This window comes from Lepidochelys kempii, chromosome 1 (genome assembly GCF_965140265.1).
Source record: "Lepidochelys kempii isolate rLepKem1 chromosome 1, rLepKem1.hap2, whole genome shotgun sequence".
Taxonomy (NCBI): Eukaryota; Metazoa; Chordata; order Testudines; family Cheloniidae; genus Lepidochelys; species Lepidochelys kempii.
The window spans coordinates 220,518,026-220,540,453 of NC_133256.1; the positions used below are offsets into that span (position 1 = coordinate 220,518,026).

A 22,428-nucleotide genomic window follows, 5' to 3' on the forward strand; every position below is an offset into this window, starting at 1 on the left:
ACCTCTGACTCATATATTGTGTTTGCAGGTGTTCACATCTGGCTAAGAACAACTGAGAATGAGAACTCCTCCAATAGCAGTATAAAAAGTGAAAACAAAAGAGAGGAGGATTTGACTTCCAAAATGCAAACCATCTATTCTTGGATATTCTCAGAGTGATAGTAATTTCTCATATTGATTCCTAAATGATGCTTAACTTGATGTCTGCTGAGAGCTGTCATACAACTTTACAAGCCCAGTATGTTGTTCAAACTCTACTTTTCATAAAATTAGACCTTGCTTTCCAATTTTAGCTTTAAAATAATAATTGAAATGAGATGCAAACATGAAAAGCTTCACACGAGTAGAAAAACTGGCTATTTTATGCATTTCCCACCTTCCTCCATTTTAGAAGAAAAGCATTTATGTATTTGGGTGTGCATTTGAGGGCCATTTTTATCACTACAATTTTGCGAATACCACATCAGAAGCAAAAAGAAAAATTGCAAAAATGGAGCAATGTGGCATCTTGTAAAAATGATTGCAAAATTCAAAAATGACTGAAAATAAGTGAAATGACTATGGAAATCACCATGCACTGTATTCTTGCAAAACTCAGGGCGTGAGGTGGAATTTTGCCCATAGATTTTCAAAAGAACAAAAAATCCACAATACTCTCCTCTTGCACAGTGATATTATTGCCTCAATAAAGTTGTCAGTGGAGCTGAGCTCCTAAATCATCTCAGATTACTAAGAACAGAAGCATGAAAGCAGGTTGTACTCTTTAAAGAAAATCAAAACCGTCTCTTCCGCCCTATTCTCAAACATAACATTCCAGATCTACAGTGTAGGAACTAGCTCCCTAGGAATCACTATAGGAAAGTTAGTATTTCCATATAAACAACACAAAAAAGGCTACTGGAGACTGGGTTCAAATCTAACTTGTATCCATTAGGAATGTAAGACCATGTCCCAGTTATAGAAATAACTGTTGTTTAAGGGCCCCTACAAGAAAAATCTTTTTTGGGGAGCTGATGCCCTCTCATGTAGTTGAGAATGAACCGTGAAAGCTGCTACAGAGTTGGGCAGTAAAAGGTCTTGGGTAAAATTTACAAAAGAGACTACGTGACTCAGGAGTCTAAGTCCTATTTTGAAAAGTGACTTGGGCACTTAAAAGCCAAGTCTCATTGAAAGTAAACGGGACACTTAGTTGCTTTTGAAAGTGTAATATCTTAGTCTGCATTAGTCTTTTTTTCACTGCAATATGAAACTGTTTATTAATTGCGTCAGGGAACACCACATCTGGCTCTCCCAGCCTTGTAGGAATTACAGTGTAGAGGGGCGTGTAGGCTAAACCACAGCTTTTTAGCTCTATTATCAGGGATCCTAGAACTCTGTTTGCCATGGAAAAAACACAGAATTGGTGTTGTTACGGAGACTCTTTAGTTTTTACATTTTATGAAAAAATAAAAACGTGTTAACTTGATTTTACTCAAAGTACCAATGTCACTTATTCAATGCATGCAACTTCTCCCCCTTGTGGTTGATTTTTGAATGCACTTGAAATTTACATAGCTAAACATAGTCCACTAAACTGCTTCCAGCATAGAGGTTACTCAACAGCCTATAGGGGTTCATGTTTTAATGCATCTCGAATTTCACTTCAGCCTCCAGCCATGAGTAATTAAAAGTTATGAAAACATGCCAAAAAAACTTTAAAAATCACCCCTAAAGACCACGTCACTGAGTTTAGCAAGGGCAAATTTCACATTGCTGGTAATGTACTGTTCTGTATGCAGCAAAGCTGTCGATTACGTTCGAAGGCAGACAATTGTAGAACACATGGAAAGCACTCAACATAAACTGAATGAAAAGAAATGAAAGCAAGAGGCTAAAACAGCAGGGCCATCAAAAACAGTAAAGAAACAATGCACTGTGACTGGATTATTCTATTAACTTTATTTTATTGTAATGATTGACGGCACTGGTAGGCTTCAAACTTGCTGAAAAATTGTAAATATATCAATAAAACATTGTGTTCAGCTGATACCGATATACATTGTGGCTAGGGAAACTGAAGTTCAGCATTTCATTTTAATCATGGAAAAATGCAGATTTTTGTGTTATTTTATCAGAAAATTGTGTTTGTTTTTTTAATCACAGAAAACTAGGATCCCTGTTTATTATAAAATAGCAGCTACTTATTAAACAGAGGCCCAGAACAGGAAAAGGAAATGGATACTGTAGGTGAGTTAGCATTAAAGAGCATTGAGAGATTGGTGAGAATTCTACTGGAAGCCTACACACGAGTTTGCTGCAAAATAACTACACTGGCTTTTAAGCCGCACTGTTTGTGCGCGTCAGTTTGTGGACATGATTATTTTGGAATTAAAATGTCCTTTTTCAATTCAGCTTTTACCCATTGAAAATTAAAATAATACCCTTGTATTTCAAAATAAGCATGTGCACACACGGGTTAGCAGGTGGGAATTAAATCTGATGTAGTTTTTTTGGTGCACGTTTGAGTGCAGACAAGGCCTACAACTAGAATAGCAGAGGATGCCGTAGGTCAAGGTTGTGTGGGCTGAGATGTACAGATGAAAAGTTTTACGTAAGAGTTAGGAAATATTGCTATTACCAGTGCCATGGCATAGCAGTATCCGGAAGCCCTCAGGACTGGAATAGCAAGGGGATGCTGTCGGTCCAAATGTAAGCATGTCAGCTGATCTGAGGGGGGGGGGGGCATGTGCGGATGTAACAAGGCTGGAACAACAAGCAATGCTCTGGGCGAGGAGTGAAATACGCTGGTAGAGCTGCACGGGAACGTATATATTTATATCCGGTATAAATCTATATTCAGCCTGCCGAAATGGCAGACCACAGGCAAAGACTAGAGCCTTGACACCACTGATCATGCTACTGACACCACCTAAGAACAGGCTGGCAGTAGTTGTAGCTCTCATTGTACTGTTAGAGCTAAGGCACACGGGGCCAGAGTTTCTCATTAGCAGCACACCGATACAAACTGCCCCCAGCCTACTTCTGCTACAGCAGCAGGTGTGCACTGCTCACTCAGGGCCAGGATTTGCAACACTAGGAGCCTAAAGTGAGGCTCCTAAATCCATAATAAGGCACCTAAATAAGCAGCCAGAAGCTCCCAATAACCTCAACAGGAACAGCTGGGACCTCACCACTTTTAAAAATCAAGCCTCTTATGACAAATTATGCAGTCGACTTTCCCGCATTTGGGGAAATCGCAGGAATCAGCACACCCGCAGTGCAATGGGTGAGCCTCACCCTGGGAAAACCACCTTCGTGGTCATGGTATCTCTCCTGCCAGGGTGAGGAGAAGCAAAGTGGGTAACTGTGCTTGGCATAAGGGGGAGGAGCAAGGGGCAAACACAGCACTTCTGGTGCTGCAGCTGGAACTCTCCCCACCACAACCAAGCTACAGGAATTGAACTTAGAACCTCTGTGCACCAGAGCACAGACTTCTGCTACTTGAGCAAACAGAGCAACACCATTAGCTTATGGCAGCCGTAGAACCTAACCCTATATAGACTACCCACCTGAGGGGAACAGGACACATTTAGTCCAGGAATAAGGATGCTGACCTCCTTCATGCTAGGTGAAGGGAGGAGCAGATAGTCTACTGTACAAAACTGCATGTTACCGGTCTACAATAGTTGTATAGGACATAAAACATATCTTATGTATATGACACACACAGTTATTATACAGATGTAGAATACTTCTTACAGAGGAAGCTTGAGGAGACACAGGAAGGCCTTAGGGTATCACAATAATGGGTGAGGATCTATGGCCTGTATTATACATGAGGTCAGAATAGATTATCATAATGGTCCCTCCCAGTCTTAAAACCTATGAATCTGTAATAATAACAAACAATAACATCTCTCTCTTATACAGCACTTTCCCCCAGTAGGTGTCACAGTGTTTTACAAATGATGGTTAAGTATCATTATCCCCATTTTACATATGGGGAAACTGAGGAACAGAGAGGTTATGTGACTTGCCCAAGGTCACCCAGTTGGCCAATGGCAAAGCAAAGAATAGAGCCTTATGTTCTCATATTTTTATGTACATAAGGCCTGTCCCTAACTTATGGTACATCTGTCCATTAGCTGGTGCAGACAGGAACAACAATCCAAAAGAAAGGACATCCCAAGACTATAACAGGGTTCAAAAAAGAACTAGATAAGTTCCTGGAGGATAGGTCCATCAATGGCTATTAGCCAGGATGGGCAGGGATGGTGTCCCTCGCCTCTGTTTGCCAGAAGCCGGGAATGGCCAACAGGGAATGGATCACTTGATAATTACCTGTTCTGTTCATTACCTCTGGGGCACCTGGCATTGGTCACTGTCGGAAGACAGAATAGTGGGCTAGATGGACCTTTAGTCTGATACAGTATGGCCTTTCTTATCTTCCTTTCTTCTTATGTAACCTAGTTCTCCTGAGTCCCGATCCAGTGTTCTATCCTTTAGGCCATATTGCTGCCCCTAGCCATGAATCTATGAATAATCATACTCTGGACCTAACCAGATGTGATCATGCAGTGCTGGTCAAGAGCACACCAAGCACTTTTCACTGCTATTAGTCCAACGTTTTAATGCATCCTCTTTCCTATCCCCACTTTCTTCAGTAAGTGGCGGGGGAAAGAAAACATCATTACTGCAGACTTAAAATACAATGCAAATAGCTCACCAAGTGTTACAGTCTTTGTTCACTGTCTCTCCTTTAGCGTATTCTCTTCCATTGTGGAAACATGGGCACTTCTCAGGAACAACGCATTTGTTTTCATGTCGTACCTAAAAATAAAAACCCCACACACATTTTATCAGCAGTTTGACCCCTTAATATCTGCTAGTATAAATTACAAGCACACTGAAGGAAAACAAACATGAGAAAATGCAGATGCAATAGCAAAGGAGACAAGCCTATCCTGAACAAAGCCAGAGATGCATGAAATGCAACCTCTTCTCCACTCTGGAGGAAAAGGTGGAAGGGACTGGACGTTGGCGGAAGTTGCTGAGAGAAACCGGGGCAGTAAAATAGAATAGACCAGAAGAGAACTTACTGAGGAACTGATGAGAAAGACTAAACATGGGATAGGGTGAAGAAGGATAAAGAAAAAAAGAATGTGGTTACTATGACGAGCGGAGGGGAAGCTTGCAGTGAGCGATTCACAAGCACTAGGTATCCCAAGCATAACAAGCTAGAAGATGATCGCACCAGGAAGAAGCCAGAAGTAGAGTTAAGGCTGATTAGCAGTCAAAGGACAAACACTGAAAAGAAACCCACAGAAGAAACAGTATCCAGTGAAACTGACCATGACCACAAGAAAAGAGCACAGCTCAGGCCATTTTTAGCTCTGATAAAGCAAACTGATTAGGTTGGTGCCTTGCAGATGCTGGGAGTATTTGCCAGTGCTCTGCCAACTGCAGATTAATGACCCAAGGAACAGCTCCCTTGAGAGGGTATTCCACAGACTAATAGATTTTACGATTGGGGAATGTCTCATTATATTCAGCCTATTTTTTCCTGTCTTAACTATATCCCATTATTTGTATTTATAGCCCTCCACTTTTATATACTACTAAGCGTCTTCCTCTTCAAATACACACACATTTGGCCAAATTTGGTCTTTTAATCTCTTTCCTGAGACATCAGTCCTTCCAGACCCTTCAGCTATTTCTGTTACTTTTCTCTGAATTTCCTGAAATTTATCACAGACTTTCCACAATGGAGATGCCCACAACTACGGAGTCGGGCAAAAACCAGCATGGGTTTGGTTTTGCTAAAATCTGGTTTTGGTTTATGGCCTATTGGAATACAGAATATTTCCCCCCACCAAGGCCCAAAATCTCAAAACTCACCTGCTCACTTTTAACTGTCAAAGTGAAATAATCACTTTTGCATCCTTCATATGTCTGAATTGGAAATGAGACCCATCTAGTCTGACTGCCAGGGTAAGTCAGCAGAATATCTCTGCACTTCCACACAAGGTCCTAGAACTTGGCATCTGCTCAAAGGGTCAGCACTGGCCCCATCTATTCAGTACTAAACACAGGTTCTGAAACTGTGGTCCATGGACCATTAGAAGTCCACAGAGAGCTGGCTGATCACATGGGGTATGTCTACACAACAGCTGAGAAGGTGCTCCCCAGCATGGGTAGATAGACATGCACTAGCAGAGTGGCTGGGGCAACACAGATAACTACTCAGGTTAGCCGCCTGAGTATGTACCTGAGAAAAATGACTGGAAGAAAGAATATTTTCCTGAATATAAGGGAGGCGAAATAAGCCACGTTTTCTCTTTCAGTTTGCAATGGATGGGAATGGCCACGTACACTTAATATATTATCGTCCATACCAGTGGAACAGAAATGATGAATAATATACTTGAGAGTCCTGTAATAAAGTCAGTGCAGCAGAGGGAAAAAGAAGCTGAGATATTGGCAATAGGGAGGAACATATCCCACATAATGTGGTTCACGGTATGAAAAAGTTTGAGAATCCCAATGATAAAAAATAGCGTGGTTTTCAAAACAGCAGTTTCAACTAGTACAGTTCAATTTATCCTTTCTATAATTTTGCCAAGACAAGACACAGTTAAAAAACTTTCTGAAAGCTGTTTTCAAGACTAGGTAGTGACCTACTCTCAGTTTTCAAAATCACATGTTACTTTTGTAGTGTATGTTGGCCCCAGAATAAGGATTTTTCAGTTTTGTTTTGTTCTTTTAAATAGACGATGCCTAGCAGTTCCGGAGACAGCTACTCACTCAGTAACGTGTTTAGCTCATATGCAAGGTTTTATGTAGCCTGAATCTGACACACTTCTTGGCACTTACATTTTGTATAACAACTAACCCAGAATATTAATGCAAAGCATTTTACGTTACAGAGGGCCTTATAACCACATACAGCCCAAAGTGCTCTATGGTCTTTCAAGGGCACTATTATGCAATGTAAGTACAAGCCCATGGAGGTCAGGTGCGGGCAGAGGTACCCTTCCCCAGTGTGATGTCCTAGAGGCATTGCTTCAGACTCAATCTCCATACCTCCAGTAGCACAGAGGGAGAATAGGCCAGAAGAGATCCCAGTTATGCCCTTTGAAAAGGTGCAGCATTTGCTCTCCTTCCCTCATTTCAAAGTGAGCTCCTGGTGGCACATAGGAAGACTGTTTGTGGCCCCACTCTTACCCCTCCACTTCCCAGCTCTTCTGTGGAACTTAGCATCACTGTCAGCACTAGGCTTGAGTATGACCAATAGCTCAGTGGTTTGAGCATTGGCCTGCTAAACCCAGGGTTGGGAGTTCAATCCTTGAGAGGGCCATTTAGGAATGTGGGCCAAAAATTGGGAATTGGTCCTGCTTTGAGCAGGGGGTTAGATTAGATGACCTCCCGAGGTCCCTTCCAACCCTGATATTCTATGATTCAGGCTAACCTCCTTGGGCACAAAACCTGGGACTGGTGAAGGGGTTAATGAAGGGAAGATTGGTGCATTTTCTCCTTGGCCCCTTAGCCCTTCACACACTCATACAGAGCTAATCACAATCTACCCCTGACAACACAGACTACACGGATAAGTGTCATTTTTCCCAGTACTAACATGCAGCCATCGCTGGGAAGAAAAGCAGCAACCATGAAATAATTGTGTAGACTGTTAAAGGCAGGGAGTGACAAATTCCTTATCCAGTTGAAACCATAGGCAGGGAATTAGGGATTCAGGAATATTAATAATTTTGCCTCCAAAACCACATGATCAGAAGCTCAGTTTTTAACTTCCATTCTGACGCTGGTAGCCCAGTGCCCCAACACCATGCTGGGTCACAGGTCTGTAATGACTGAAAGAAAAATGCCACATACCGCCTTGTCACCACTTCTGTCTGTAAACAGTCACATTTCCCGTGGAAGTCTTGCATCCAGTAGATGCCTTCTCCTGTTTAGCACAGGAGATCTAACAGTCTCTCAGTTTAAGGTAGCGTGGGCATGGCTGCATGGGGAGGTAACTCAAGAAAGGTCAGAGGACTGTAAGGAGAGTAGCTGCTGTTCACACCATCTCACATCCTCATTATTTATGTGACTAACTAGTTGATGAAGGTTCCAGCTGTTTGGGGATGTGCAAGAAACACAAACCGTTTGGCATTGTAATTGTTTAGATGTCCCATTCTTGGTACAAGATTTCTCAAAGCATTTTTAAAAATTAAAAAGAACATTTTAGGCTTCAAAATGTTTAAGGTTCCTCAGTCCTATCAGCCACTTTATTTGTGTTTAACTGTGATCTGCTCTGTCCTGCACTTTCCCCCTGCCCATGGAACCTCAGATTCTCTCATTCCACCTCTCCGTAAGTCAGGGTAGTAAAGTAGGAAAGGGAGAAAAATGCCCTCAGAGGCTTTGTTTACACTGGGAAAGTGCATCCTGTTGGAACACATTAACTAACATGCTTTAACTAACACAAAGCTAAGCACAACTTTGCCCTTAGCAGGGATACAGACAGTCACGTTAAAAAATGTGTTAACCATGATAGACTAGCATGTTTTAAAACATGCTACTTGTTCTTATCTATTCTAGATGCTAAGTCATGTTTATCATCATGTTAGTTAACCCTAATTTTCCAACCTAATGCATCTTCCTAGTGTAGCTATGGGCAGAGAGTTACTGAAAAGGAAGGAAAGGAGTACTTGTGGCACCTTAGAGACTAACAAATTTATCTGAGCATAGGCTTTTGTGAGCTACAGCTCACTTCATTGGATGCATGCAGTGGAAAATACAGTGGGGAGATTTATATCAGGTAAGGTGAGCTGGAAATGGCCCACCTTGATTATCATTACAAAAGGCCCCACTCTCCTGCTGGTAATAGCTCACCTTACCTGATCACTCTCGTTACAGTGTGTATGGTAACATCCATTGTTTCATGTTCTCTGTGTATATAAATCTCCCCACTGTATTTTCCACTGAATGCATCAGAGGAAGTGAGCTGTAGCTCACGAAAGCTTATGCTCAAATAAATTTGTTAGTCTCTAAGGTGCCACAAACACTCCTTTTCTTTTTACAGATACAGACTAACATGGCTGCTACTCTGAAGAACGTGTGAGGAACAGTGTGTTTGTGTGTGGGGGGAAATAAACATGGGGAAATAGTTTTACTTTGTGTAATGACACATCCACTCCCAGTCTTTATTCAAGCCTAAGTTAACTGTATCCAGTTTGCAAATTAATTCCAATTCAGCACTCTCTCGTTGGAGTCTGTTTTTGAAGTTTTTTTGTTGAAGAATTGCAACTTTTAGGTCTGTAATCGAGTGATCAAAGAGATTGAAGTGTTCTCCGACTGGTTTTTGAATGTTATAATTCTTGACGTCTGATTTGTGTCCATTTCTCTCACCTATTCTTGGAGACTTCTGAGTTACAGTTTGTTGTCAGATCTGAACAAACCTGCAGTGAACAATTTACGTTAAAGCTGGTCAGAAAACCCAAATCATTCCCTTATAAAAAAAAAATTGGGAACCTTCCCCCCACCCGCGCCAGTTTCCAAATTTTCCAATGGAAATGTCAGGTTTTCCATGGGATTTTTCTAAATGGTATAACATTTCGAAATTAACATTTTTATTTCATTTCAATATGCTGAAACAAAATGAATGTTTTTGGTTTTGATTTCAAATGTCATTTCGTTTCATTTCAGTTTCTGAAAACAAAAACAATTTTGATTTTCTATTTTGGGCTTCTGTCCATCCGTCCTCAACCCCTGACCTCTCCCTTTTTTATATTCCCCTCTTTTTTCCACTAGAGTGGGGAAACCCCTACTTTTCACACTTTTTTTTTAAACATATTTTTTCTACCTGGAAGTAGTTGGCAAAGTCATAAGCAAGTGAGAAAGAGTAGGTTTTTTTCCACAATTTTGCACACATACTTACTGATTTCCAGTGTTTTGAGGTAGAAAAATGTAAAAATATATGAAAAGTGGGGTTTTCCCCATTCCAATGGGGGAAAAGGGGGGAACATAAAAAGGGAGAGAAAGGGAAGGGGGGAAACAAAAAATCCAAACTAGAAAATTAAACAATGGGGAAATGTATAAATAAAACTGAAATTCTTGTTTCCCAAAAACAAAATATTTTAAGTTAAAAAACAATGTTGAGGGTTGTTTTTTATTGTCAGATGTAAATTATTTTTGTTTGTTTTGAATTTTGCAATTGGAAAAAAATTAAAAATTATTTAAATCAACATTTCACCTGGAAAATTTCAACTTAAATGAAACGTTTTCTGAGGGGACACTTTTTCCATCAAAAAATTTAAAACAGTTCCAATTTATACGATGGCTCCTTCTTCATACTGTCCTTTTTTATTATTGAAATATGTTATTCACAACTGTTCAACAAGCAATTTGCGTTAACACAGTAGAACCTATGGATTGCTCTGTTGATTGTAGTTAACCCAGTTAACACATTTTCAAGTAAAAAGAACAGGAGGACTTGTGGCATCTTAGAGACTAACCAATTTATCTGAGCATAAGCTTTCGTGAGCTACAGCTACGATGTGTTAGTCTCTAAGGTGCCACAAGTCCGCCTGTTCTTTTTGCGAATACAGACTAACACGGCTGCTACTCTGAAACCTGATATTTTTAAGTATGTCTCTGTCTATGCTAAGGGCAACATTGTGTTTATCATCACGTGTTGCAGTAAGCATTTGTTCTTTGTGCTGGATCATTGGTCACAAAAACCACATGGCATTGGGTTTCTTGATTGGACGCTTTAGGCTTTAAAAGCAAGGGGATTTCCTCTTCCCGTTCATGAATTATTTGTAAGCATTCTGATTGTCTGACTAATCTATTGTGCAAATAACAAAAAGACCTTTTGAAATGTCCACAAGTGCACTTCTGGTGATAATACTTGTGCAAATATTTATTTATGCTAGTATTCAAGATACTTTTCCTTCCGACAGATATTCCTGCAAACAACAATTATTCCCCTGAAGGTTTGAGAATTAAAAGGGTCCTGGGGACCAGCAAAGTGAATTGGGAAGTCTCATTTGTGAAAAATATTCACAATTGCTTTTTTGGTTGCATTTGCTCAGCTCTACTCATCACTAATCTGGAAAATACCAAGATCATTACATTATTTAATTTCCACCCCATCTCTATCTTTAGGAATACTCTGGGGAGGAGAAACTGGCATCCAATCAAATTGCACGGCTAAAAAGGAGCATTTCACACCAGATTGATATTAAAATCTTGTCACCTGTGGCAAAGGCTGCTATGAGCACAAGGTTAAGCTGGTTGCCAAACGCAGCATCAGGAATGATTCTTCCCCGAGGCTCTTTTGATTGAAACTTTGGGGTATATTTTGTCTTGCTCTGGAGACTGTTCATTAGCATCAAGTGAGCATATCCCACCCAATCCATTTCAGGGGTTCCCCAGTGCCAGTGAATCTCAGACCTTTCCATTTTCTATACCCAGGTTCCCAGCAAGAGAAAAACAAAAAACAAAAAACAACCTGAGCCTTGATACTCTCTTTTTATGGCACTGGCTACAATGAAATAAGTATGCCTTCAGATGTTAACTTAGTCTGAGGATAGTTTCCAGAATGGAGGGTCTTGTGGGTTTTCTCACCTGCCAGAATGGAAATTAGCAAAATAGCAAGCAACTGCTCCAAGATTGAGTTCTACCAGTAGATTGAACTATACTGCCATCTAGTGGATAAAAGGGGCTAGCCCTCTTTTACCAGGTTTCAAGGGATGGTCCTAATCCTACAAAGCCTAAACTCAGGTGAATCATTCCACCGACTTCAATGGGGCAGTTTACATCAAATTTCAAGAGCTGCGTCTTCTGGTAAGAGTCTTAGGGTATGTGCGCACTACGGAGACTAGACCAGCATAGCTACATCGGCATAGCCCCGTAGCATAGGGGATTTTTCGATTGGTGCAGGAACACCCCCTGCCCAAACAATATTAGCTACAGAAACACTCTTCCATTGATATAGCTGCACCTATGCTGGGATTTATGTTAGCAGAGCTACATCTTTCAGGGGTGTGGTTTTTCACACCCTGAACCAACATAGCTGTTCCAATATAACTTTCAAGTGTAGACCAAAGCTGATGCAGAAATTGTCTCGATGATGGATCAAACCAGTTCAGAAAAAATAAGAACCTGTGCAGTAGCACTGGTTCAATAAAGCCACTGTGAATAATATTAGGCCTAGTCTACACTAGAAAATTAGGTTGGCTGAACTATGTTGGGCAGGGTATGAAAAATCCACACCCAAGTGGCATATTGAAACCAGTGTAGACAATGCTAGGCTGATGGAAGAATTCTTCCATCAAGCTAGCTACTGGCTCTTGGGAAGGTGTATTACTTACGCCAATGGGGAAAGCATAGACGCCGGCATCCTCCGGGCCCAGGAGTTGCTCAACCCCTCGCTCTGCCCCCGGTCCTGCCACCCACCTGCCCCCTTCCCCCAAGCCTCCACCTCATCCCACTTCTTCCCACCCCTGCTCTGCCCAAGGCCCCACCCCCACCCCACCCCTTCTCCCAAGTCCCCAACCCTGCCCACCTCTTCCCACCCCCACTCTGTCTCTTCCCTGCCTCTTCTCACCAAGTTCCACCCTCCCCTGAGGTGCCCTGTCCTCACTCCTCCCCCTTCCTCCCAGAGCCTCCTGCATGCTGCGAAACAGCTAATTGTGGCAGGCAGAAGGTGCTGGAAGGGAGGGGGAGGAGTTAATCAGTGGGGCTGCCAGCCAGTGGGAGGCGCTGGGCGGCTGTGGGGGAGGAGCTGGCTGCAAGTGGGTGCTAAGCAGCTGCTAATTTTTTTTGTGTGGGTGCTCCAGGGCTGGAGCACCCATGGAGTCAGCGCCTATAGGGGAAACCCCTCCTGTTGGCCTAGGTGGTGCCTACACTGAAGTGTACACATTTCAAGGGTAGATAAGCCCTCAGTTTCAAATGTTGGCATTTTCCCCCATTGAATAATTATGACTACTTTTTTCATTACATGAATAGCTCTATCCTGGACCTTCACCAGTTCCTGGAAGCAGCCCCAAATCTCAGATCCATTGCACAGATAGAGCAGATCAGGATAATTCTCATAGAATTTGGCATGAGCCCAAACAAACTGCAAATCTTTGGGAGGCTCACTTACTAACATTACTATATACTATGCTAGAAGATTCTCTCTCCCCCCAGCTAGGAAAATTAGTGGAATATTTTCAGCATTTGAAATCTGAAAAGTAGTAACACAGTTTTAATAAAGAGAAAAATGAATTATTCTTGTAGGTGAATAATTTGTCCTTGAAAGTATTGATGTGTAATCTCTCTCAATCACTGTTTTGTATCTGCCACAAAAGAGCGCTGTTGGAACTAACCCATTGCTAGCATTGCTCACGGCTGACACAAAAGACTGTAGCTGGAAGTACAAGGAGCTTTCCTCATCCTTGCTGCAACTCACAGTCTCAGCTGCTGTCATCAGAAAACAATTCTATTTTGGAGCAGAATCTGCCCCTATAAATGTCTGATTATCAGCAAATAGGGTACCAATCTTCCAACAAAACAAAACAAAACAAAAAAGGACAGTGATCCTGAAAATTACTGTCTAATAAGCCATCTAGTTTCTAGTAAGACATTGGAAGAAATACTGAAAGAGAAAAGAACTATACTCTCATACAAGAGAAAAAGCACCACCGGTCTATAAATCTACATAGTTGCTACAAATGAAGTCAACCACTGTTTTAGATAGAATTCAAAACTAGTGAACAAAGTGAATTCTCAAGGGCTGTTTAAAGAATTTCCATGGCAAAAGTTTTTCAATGGAAAATGGGTTTTTTGTTTACATGAACTTTTTTTTTGCCAAAAGTCTCTTTCTGAGGAAAATTACAATTTTTCATTGAAAAATCAAATGCCCCAAATGGAAACATTTTCTGTTTTCAAGCAAAAATCAAAATATTTTGACCGCAAACTGAAATACCAGGAGCGCCACCTCCCCTAACCAAGAAGGGAGGTCTTGATGCATTACAGAAGATGTAGTTGACCAAGGAGCCCAGCCTAAAGAGGAGAATGGGAACATGAGGTACCTGAACTACAACTCCCAGGAGGCACCATTTCAGAATCAAAATGTATTGGATTGTGGCCAAAATATGTTGGGTTTTAACTTTTCTCCACAAACTCAGAATTTTCGGGGGGGCGGTGGGTGGGGGAACCAGTTTCTTATCAGCTCTAGAATGTATTATTATTGGTTAAAACCTGATACTGTGCCCCACATGCTTTAAAATGTCAACGAATAGACTGTCTGTGCTTGGAGCAGCTTACACTCTAAGTAGTGAGACATCAACAAAAGAGATGCACTGGGGGCCCAGAGGGAGAGTGTCTTTTTATCTCTGTATTTATTAACGTTAGGTGGGTGACAGAATTTCTACTGATACAAGTTAGCATTAGTAAACATGGTGGAAGTCGTGACCAAAATTTTAAAAAATGGGTGCCTAAAGTTGGGCTTCTAAATTCATATTTAGAAACTTACATCATTGGCCTCATTTTTCCAAAGTGCTCAGCACCCAGTAACTCCTATTGAAATTAGTGGGAACTACTGGCTACTTATCAGAGCATTTATTTGGGTGGCTACATACTAATTTAGGAGGCTAAATATAATCACTCATTTTATAAAACCTTGACCTTAACTTCTAGTAGTGCACATGCTTTCCTTTATTAACTAAAAGCAAATCTCCACACAAGGAAATCTGCACTACTTTGAGCTCAAACCTTAAATAGCTATAAATAAAAATCAGCACTTGCAGTTGCGTAATTAACAGAAAACCTTTCCCTTTGGTTTATGCTAGGTTTGTAGGCAGGCAAATAAATGATCTAGTTTAGAAGACAGTATTAACAGGCCTTGGACTACTATAAATGCAGTTCCAACCAGAGTCTCTGAGTTTTAAGGAAAGTTAAATCAAGACACAACAAAACCCCTAGTTTGCCAGCATTATTTTCCCCAAAAGAATTTGTTCAACAATTTTTTTCCTTCATATGTCATATAAATTATTCACAGATAAATGTGTTCATTCTCCAATCAGTTTTACTAGGGGGAGTGGGCACAGAAGCACCGCCTACAGCAGCTTTATAAAAGATACATCGTGAGTTCCAACTGTAACCCACCCACATTGACCTCTGGGCACTAGCAGCTGTGTGGGTGAGTGAGAGCTTAACCACACCACCTCACCTGGCTAGACAAGCCCCAATAGGTTGTGCAGCATCCCTACCCCATGCTCTGAGAATGACGGCTGCAGCATTCTCATAGATTCTACAGGGATTAAGGCCTGAAGGGACCATTAGATCATCTAGTCTGGCCTCCTGTATATCACAGGTTATTAAATCTCACCCAGATACTCCTCTCTTGAGTCCACTAATGTAAATTAGACTAAAGCATATCTGTCCTCGGGACTAAACTGTTGTGTGGTAGGAGAGCCACACAGGCAGAGAGCAGGAGAAAGCAAGGTGCCACCAACACCTGAGGCCCCTGCAGTGCCAGGGAATTGATTAGTGAGATAATGCTAGCAAGTGATCCATGGCCCATGCTGAAGAGAAAGGCAAAAACCCTAAGTCCCTGCCAATCTGACCCTGGGGAAAAATTCCATCCTGACCCCAAAACTGGAGATAAGTTTGACTGAGCACAATAAGCAATGCACACGAGCCAGGAATCAAAAGCTATATCTCCACTTGGAGCTGGGGGTGTGAATCCCAGCTCAAGTAGACATATTCCTCATAGCTCTCATTGTCGTACAGTGCTAAAAATAAATGTAGCCACAGCAGCATGAGCTCTAGGCTGGATTAGCCACCCAGAGTACGTGCCTATGGTCTCGGATGGGTACGTACTTGATATGGCAAGGCCATAGCGCAGCTCACGTTGCCACGGCTACATTCTATTTTTAGCATGCTAGCACAAAGAGAGCTAGCAGTGGTCCACCCTGTCTGGTGTCCCATCTCCAGCTGTGGCCAATCTCAGATGCTTCAAAGAAAGGCAAAAGTCATCAGGGTAATTGGGCATTAGAAAAAAAAAATCCTTCCTGCAGGTGGCCAGCTGAAACCCTAAATCATGAGATTTAATCACAGTCATTGTCTTGGTGCATAGTCATTCTGGCTGCTTTCTATGAAGGGGTGCTAGGTAGGGGTTCTCTGTGCATTTTCCCTTCCCAATGCACCTGCTCTGGGGCACCAAAATGTGGCTCTTAGCACTCAATTATTATGCTACCTGTTGCAGAATACACTGCAACCAACCACATGGTTTTGAACAGCAGGAAAGCTGTGAATGGGAAAGAATGAAAGCAAGAACATCAGGATGATCCACTTTTATTTGTCTCAGTTACTAAACATAGCAATTCACATTTTGCTTACCATTCCTTTGGGACAGAGGCATCCAGATATGCAGCCATGGCTAACACACTCTAAGTCGTAGTTCTGGCAGGTCTTGGTACACTCTATCCCTTCAGCTCTTGGGTTATTTGGAGGACAAACAAACTTGTCCATAGGTGCCCTGCATGTCAAGCTTCTTTTTACTTGAAGGAAGAAAATGTAAACAATTGTAATTAAGAAGAAAATTTCACTAGGATAACTCCGCTCCTAGGGATCTGTCAGCATTTTGATCAGAAACTTGGTTTTGCGAAAGGACTAAAGCAGAACACAGGTTCCATACCCAGTTTCCCATGCCTGTGTGGCTAGAGGGTGACGTTTCTAAAAACCCCAGTGAATCTCAATGGGATAACACACAAAAGTTGTACTGCTTTAACTACACCAGTATAGTTAAAGCAGTACAATCCCTTAATGTGGGCACAGTTATACTGAGAGAAAGGTGCCAGTATAGGTGATGCCCCTTAAAGAAGAGGAATAAGGTATATCGGTGTAAAGCACTCAGTATAATTGCATCCTCGCTAGGCTGGTACAACTATAGGCATGTCAACAGTGTGCACTCCATATGGCAGCGTGCCGAGTACACACAATACACACACCCCCTAGCATGGGTATAAATAGCAGTGTATACCATAAGGCTCTGCTTAGATGACTAAAGACATGCCAGAGCCTCAGGGTACGCACCCTACACAGCTCTCTGCATGCCCAAGCAGTGCCTCTCCCATCTATACGCGGTTATTTGTAGCAGCATAGCGTCCTGCTGTCTCCCTGCTGCAGAGCCTATCCTCACCAGAAAGCAAGACTCCAGTAGCAGGGATGTGCTCCATCAAGGAAAGGCAATAGGGAAAGTCTCTGGCAGCTCCAGTAAAAGAAAATCACCCTGTGACATCCTGGCACTCCAACAGTCACCACGATCATGTAATTAGGATAGGTTTTGTACAAAGTGTGCCTCGTGAGGTATCATTCTAAAAGTCTTGATCTGCTAGACAGTAACATCTTGTTGGATTGTATGTGCTGTTGTCATATGTGAAGTTATGAAGTCTAGCTACGTGTGTGTTACTGAAATGTGCTGGGAGGTTGAAAACACCCACAAGCCGCCTTATAATAATAAAAAGGCCAAACAAGGTTAATGGCTTATTGAGGAAAGGCACACAGGCACACGGATTACCCCAGGAACTGTGTACAACAGAAACCTCTCAGAGATAGCACTGCACAATGGAAACTGTCTGACCCAGGTCACAGCAAAGAGCTTTCCCGCAAGTGGGAAGAAGATATAAAAGGGGAGAAATGCCATCATGAAGGTTCCCCATTCTCCCTACAACACCACCCCTGGAAATACTGAGGAACCAGGACTGAACTGGGGGAAGTGATGGTCCCAGGCTAGAGGGATTTCTAGCCTGTGTATGAAAACCTGGACAACCCAAACTGCAGAGCCTAGGCAGCTTGTGCCTTAAGAATCTGCCAGCCTGTTTATCACTCAGGGTGAGAATCTGACTATTCATATCCTACTTATCTAGTGTGTTAAGCTCAGTTTGCGGTTTTGTTTATTTACTAAGGCAATCTGCTTTGATCTGTTTGCTATCACTTAAAATTTATCTTTTGTAGTTAATAAACTTGTTTTTGTTTTGACTAAAACCAGCATGTGGAAATCATACTTGGGGCAGAAAGCTGTGTATATTCCTCTCCACATTGAGGGAGGGATGAATTTCATGAGCTTAAGCTGTGCAGTTCCCTGTGCAGTGCAAGATGGTATAAATTTGGGTTTACCCTTCAAAGCGGGGTGTGCACTTGAGTAACTGGGCAGTTCCTTAGGTGAGCCTTCCCATGCAGAGCTGATCTCATGTGTGAAGCTGCAGCTGGGTGTGTCCCTACCTGTGTGTATGCTGGTGAAAGAGCAAGGTTGGAGAGTTTAGCAACTTGTCACAGCGGCACAGTGTGAGAGGGAGCCCAGGCTGGTGGGTCAGGTGGGCTCAGTGGTACTCCAGTTCCAGGTGGCATCCTTCGGGGTAGGTGTGGGGAACCCATCACACACCCCTCTGACCAACATAGTTATAAAGTTACCAGACTTTTGCGGTATCCATTTTTTAATGGAGAGTCAACATTTTCCAACCAGCTCTTGATATATTTATTTGTAATTATTTCTATTTAAAGAATATCTAAATAGATGCCTATCCAAGGCCCTAGGTCCCCTAACACACCATTCGCAATACCAGTAAAGCTCAGCAGCACTGAAGTAATCAGTTCAACTGGCATTCAGCCAACTCTATCCCTTCATGGTCCTGGAAGCATACACCTTTGGCCCTCTCCAAACCCCCTCTTAAATAGGTGTCTTTTGCAGCTTTTCCAGAAAGTCACTCAATTTGGGCTCTTTCTGACAAGTGTTAGAACAAGTTCCAGATTCCCAGAGCCTGCACAGTGAACACCTTACCAGCTGGCCCCTCTCTTTTATAACAAAGGGGATCCAGCTCACATGCCCCTGTGGGCCACAGCTCTGTTAGGACAGCATTGGGAGAGAGGGGGTCCCTCTTGTAGGCTGGTTCCAGGCCATTTAGGGCTGTATAGTTCATAACCAACAGCTTAGACACGCTCAGGAGACCAATAGGAAGCCAGTGATGTTCGTGGAGTCATGTGCTCCTACTGAGATACCCCACTCAGTGAGCCAGCTATTGTGTTTTACACCAATTTTGGTCTCCAAATGGTTTTAAGGTGTAGCCTCCTGTAGAGTGCATTGTGATAGCCAAACTTTTGTCACCTCACAATTAGACTAACAGAGACACTGGCCACATCTGAAAGAAAAGATTACAACTTCCTAGCCAGACACAGAGGGTAAAAAGCTTACTGGATCTCTGCTGTAATGTGATCATCCAATAGCAACTGGGGGCTAAAATCACCCCTAAGTGATCATCACCCTTAATCCCTTTAGCTAAAGGGAAACTCCAATGTAATTGTTTTAGGAATCAATCATGAGTGGTGCTCAGCATCCCACTGCAATGCAGTGAACACCCCCAGATTCTCCTGAAGATGGGAATATACCCGGCTCCATCCCATAGAAGGCACTGGTTTTATAAACACACTCCCACCCACCCAAGCACTACTGATGCATCCCTCCCCTCAAACTGTGTAGCAAGACACTGTAGAAAAGAACAACAACAAATATAAATTTTTTAAAGCATACTAACTTCTGGCAGATGGCTGATTGTCAAAGAAAACATCTGGCAGGAAGGCACCAGGGACTTTGTTTGTAGTGCAGTGCATGAAGCCGTTTTCACAATAGCTATGAAAGAAAAACAAACAGTGAGTATATTTAACAAACTGACATTTAACTTTCACTTGCATTATGGTTTTTAGAGAGTCTACAAGAAATGCTCCAGAAATGCAAGGCTGTAGCTAGCAATTTGTACATACACTGAGCAATCTGTAGTTCCATACCCACTGTATACCCTTAATCTAGTGGTTCTCAAGCAGGGGTACACGTACCCCTGGGGGTATGCAGAGAGGGGCACATCAATTCATCTAGATATTTGCCTAATTGTACAACAGACTACATATAAAAAGCACTAGCAAAGCCAGTACAAACTAAAATTTCATACAGGCAATGACTTCTTTATACTGCTCTATATACTACACACTGACATGTAAGTACAATAGTTATATTCCAATTGATTTATTTTATAATGATATGGTAAACATAAGAAAGTAAGTAATTTTTCAGTAATAATGTGCAGTGATACTTTTCTATTTATAAGTCTGATTTTGTAAGCAAGTAGTTTGTAAGTGAAATGTATGCATGACAGCTCAGACTCCTGGAAGCAGTACACTAGTCTGGAAAGGTTGAGAGCCACTGCCTTAACCTACCAAGGCAAACTTGCCTTTAAGCACACATTATTATTCATCATCACATTACTGCAGTGTCATACTGATGGAACACAACTGAAATGAATGGAGTTACACTGGCATAAAACTGAGTAACAGAGTGTTAACACAGCCCTATTTGTTGCAATGTGGAGGAGGAGAAGTGGCCTCTTATGGCTCTCAATATGACCTCTATGGTTAAGGGGAAAATGAGAGGATATTATTTCAGAAATTGGGCTGGTCAGGAACAGTTCATCAATTCAGTTCCTAGCTGCCATTTCATAACTATAAATGCTACTTAGTAGTTGCTTTTTTTGATAGAGATAATTAGATTTTAAGCATTTTAAAAAATGTATTAGTGTGCATTAAAAAGACATTCTTTAAAGCAGTAAAAGGGTAAGGAAGTTACTAAACTCCATTTCAAACTGGCAGACTGTTTTGCAGAAAAATTTGGTTTCATATTTTACTACCTGATGCAGATGCTTTTGATACGCCTTGGGAAGATGCCTACATTTAGATTAGTTATGGGCAAACCCTCAATTAGTTTAAATAGACACAGCTCCTTTGGCTTCAGTATGGCTATGTCAATTTCCACCAGCGGTCTGGCCTAGTTATCTAATGAGGCTTTTCAAAAACCTCTGTAAATGGTATGTAAAGAAACAACTGAAATCAGTTATGAGTACTGCACTTACCACATGGTGTAATGGTCTGAAAAGACATCATCTGGTTGGAAGATCTCACCATCATAGTAGCAAGAGCATTGGGACTTTGGTACACAATCTCCATGCTCATCAATATATTGCCCATGTGGACAATAGCAGCCTTCCATGCAGAACTCATTGCAGCCTACATCTGGGTAGGATAGAGATCGGCAGGTCTGGTTGCATGGAGTTCCACACTGTTGGTAAATTTGGCCTTCTGAACAAGTCATTGCTGTGAAATAACACACATCCATGAAACCACAATGGAAAAACCCACTGTCCTGTACAATTCATGTAATCAGTGGAGAACGTTTTCATATTAACAGGTATAACCCTTCCATTGGCTTCAGCTGACTTTGGACCAGGCTGTAAATGAATAGCTGCCTATTTTTTTGATCTGATAACAGCCGTGTGTGTGTGTGTGTGTGTGTGTGTGTGTTCTGATTCACTTTTACTATTAGCTCTTTTTACCCTAACAAGGAAATTATTTAAAAAAAAAACAAAAAAACAAAAACAAAAAAAAAACAGGAAACCCATCAGTGGCACATCAAGGGCCATATCCTGCTGGTGTAACTCATGCAGATACTTCCATTGAAGTCAATGGAACCACTTGTACAATGTGAGCAAGCTACAGCATCAAGCAGAATCGATAATGAATGTCGGAAAAAGATTCCCACAAAAGGGGGGGAAGAGTAATACAAACTGCCTCCAGTTTCTGCTGTTACTTGGCTCTAAAAGGGAGTTGTGGGTTTACGAAATCATTGTTCTACCTGTACTTTTCCTTCTTTTTACTTAGTTTTCATAAACAATGTAGTTTAGGGTCAAGATTGCTTAGGTTAGGTTCCTAAATCAACATAAAAGTGGCATGATTTTCAAAAAGTGCTGAGCACCCAGCAGTCAGCACTTTTTACGGTCAGACCACTTCTTCAGGGACCTAACTATGACCCTCAGAGCCTAACTTTGGGGCTCTGCTTTCTAATATCTTGGTCTACTTCTGTAATTACTAGTGTTGATTAGAGAGAAGTTTCTTGGTTTGTACCTGCATCCAACACGAGGTGGCAGCAATGACAACAAATGTACATGTAGTGTAGTTGTAGCCGTGTCAGTCCTCTCCTTTCCACAAGACCAGGAACAGGCCGCTCTCGGGGTCATGCTATTTCTGCTCAAAGGCTGTATTGTTAACTAGGATTTACAGAAGCATTCGGATTTGTAACAAGCTTCTAATGGAAACAGCAGGGGTCTAAGGTGAAGTAGGACCCTCAATGGAGTGAGGCCAGCAGCTGCAGATCAGACTTTGCAAGCTTCTATCACAACTAAAGCTTAGGTCGAGGGGGTGCAGGAGCCTTCTCAGTGTTCTACCCCTGCAGACAATCCCAGCCCTTGTGTTCCCCAAGCACAAGGCCTTGAAGGCTCTAGGGCTGCCTCCTGGCTACCAGAGAAACCCCAAAAGGAATAGCAAATGGTCGGGCCACGACCCCACCCTCTTCCACACCAGCCA

General features: G+C 42.0%; 1 protein-coding gene and 1 pseudogene across 6 annotated transcripts in view; both read right to left on the reverse strand.

The window, feature by feature from the left end:
- The window catches only part of VWF (von Willebrand factor), a 227,620-nt gene that overhangs the window by 138,978 nt on the left and 66,214 nt on the right, over positions 1 to 22,428 (reverse strand). For all 6 annotated transcript variants that reach the window (XR_012155350.1, XR_012155349.1, XM_073315040.1 and 3 more), the window contains exons 16-19: positions 20,922 to 21,162; positions 19,557 to 19,651; positions 16,366 to 16,526; positions 4,706 to 4,809 (exon numbers count right to left, since the gene is read on the reverse strand). Coding sequence is in view for 4 of the 6 variants with exons in the window: in XM_073315040.1 (XP_073171141.1) it covers positions 4,706 to 4,809; positions 16,366 to 16,526; positions 19,557 to 19,651; positions 20,922 to 21,162 (601 nt within the window). In the remaining 2 variants the exon portion in view is untranslated. The remainder of the gene's footprint in view (positions 1 to 4,705; positions 4,810 to 16,365; positions 16,527 to 19,556; positions 19,652 to 20,921; positions 21,163 to 22,428) is intronic.
- On the reverse strand, positions 3,184 to 3,328 carry LOC140905661 (U1 spliceosomal RNA; annotated as a pseudogene).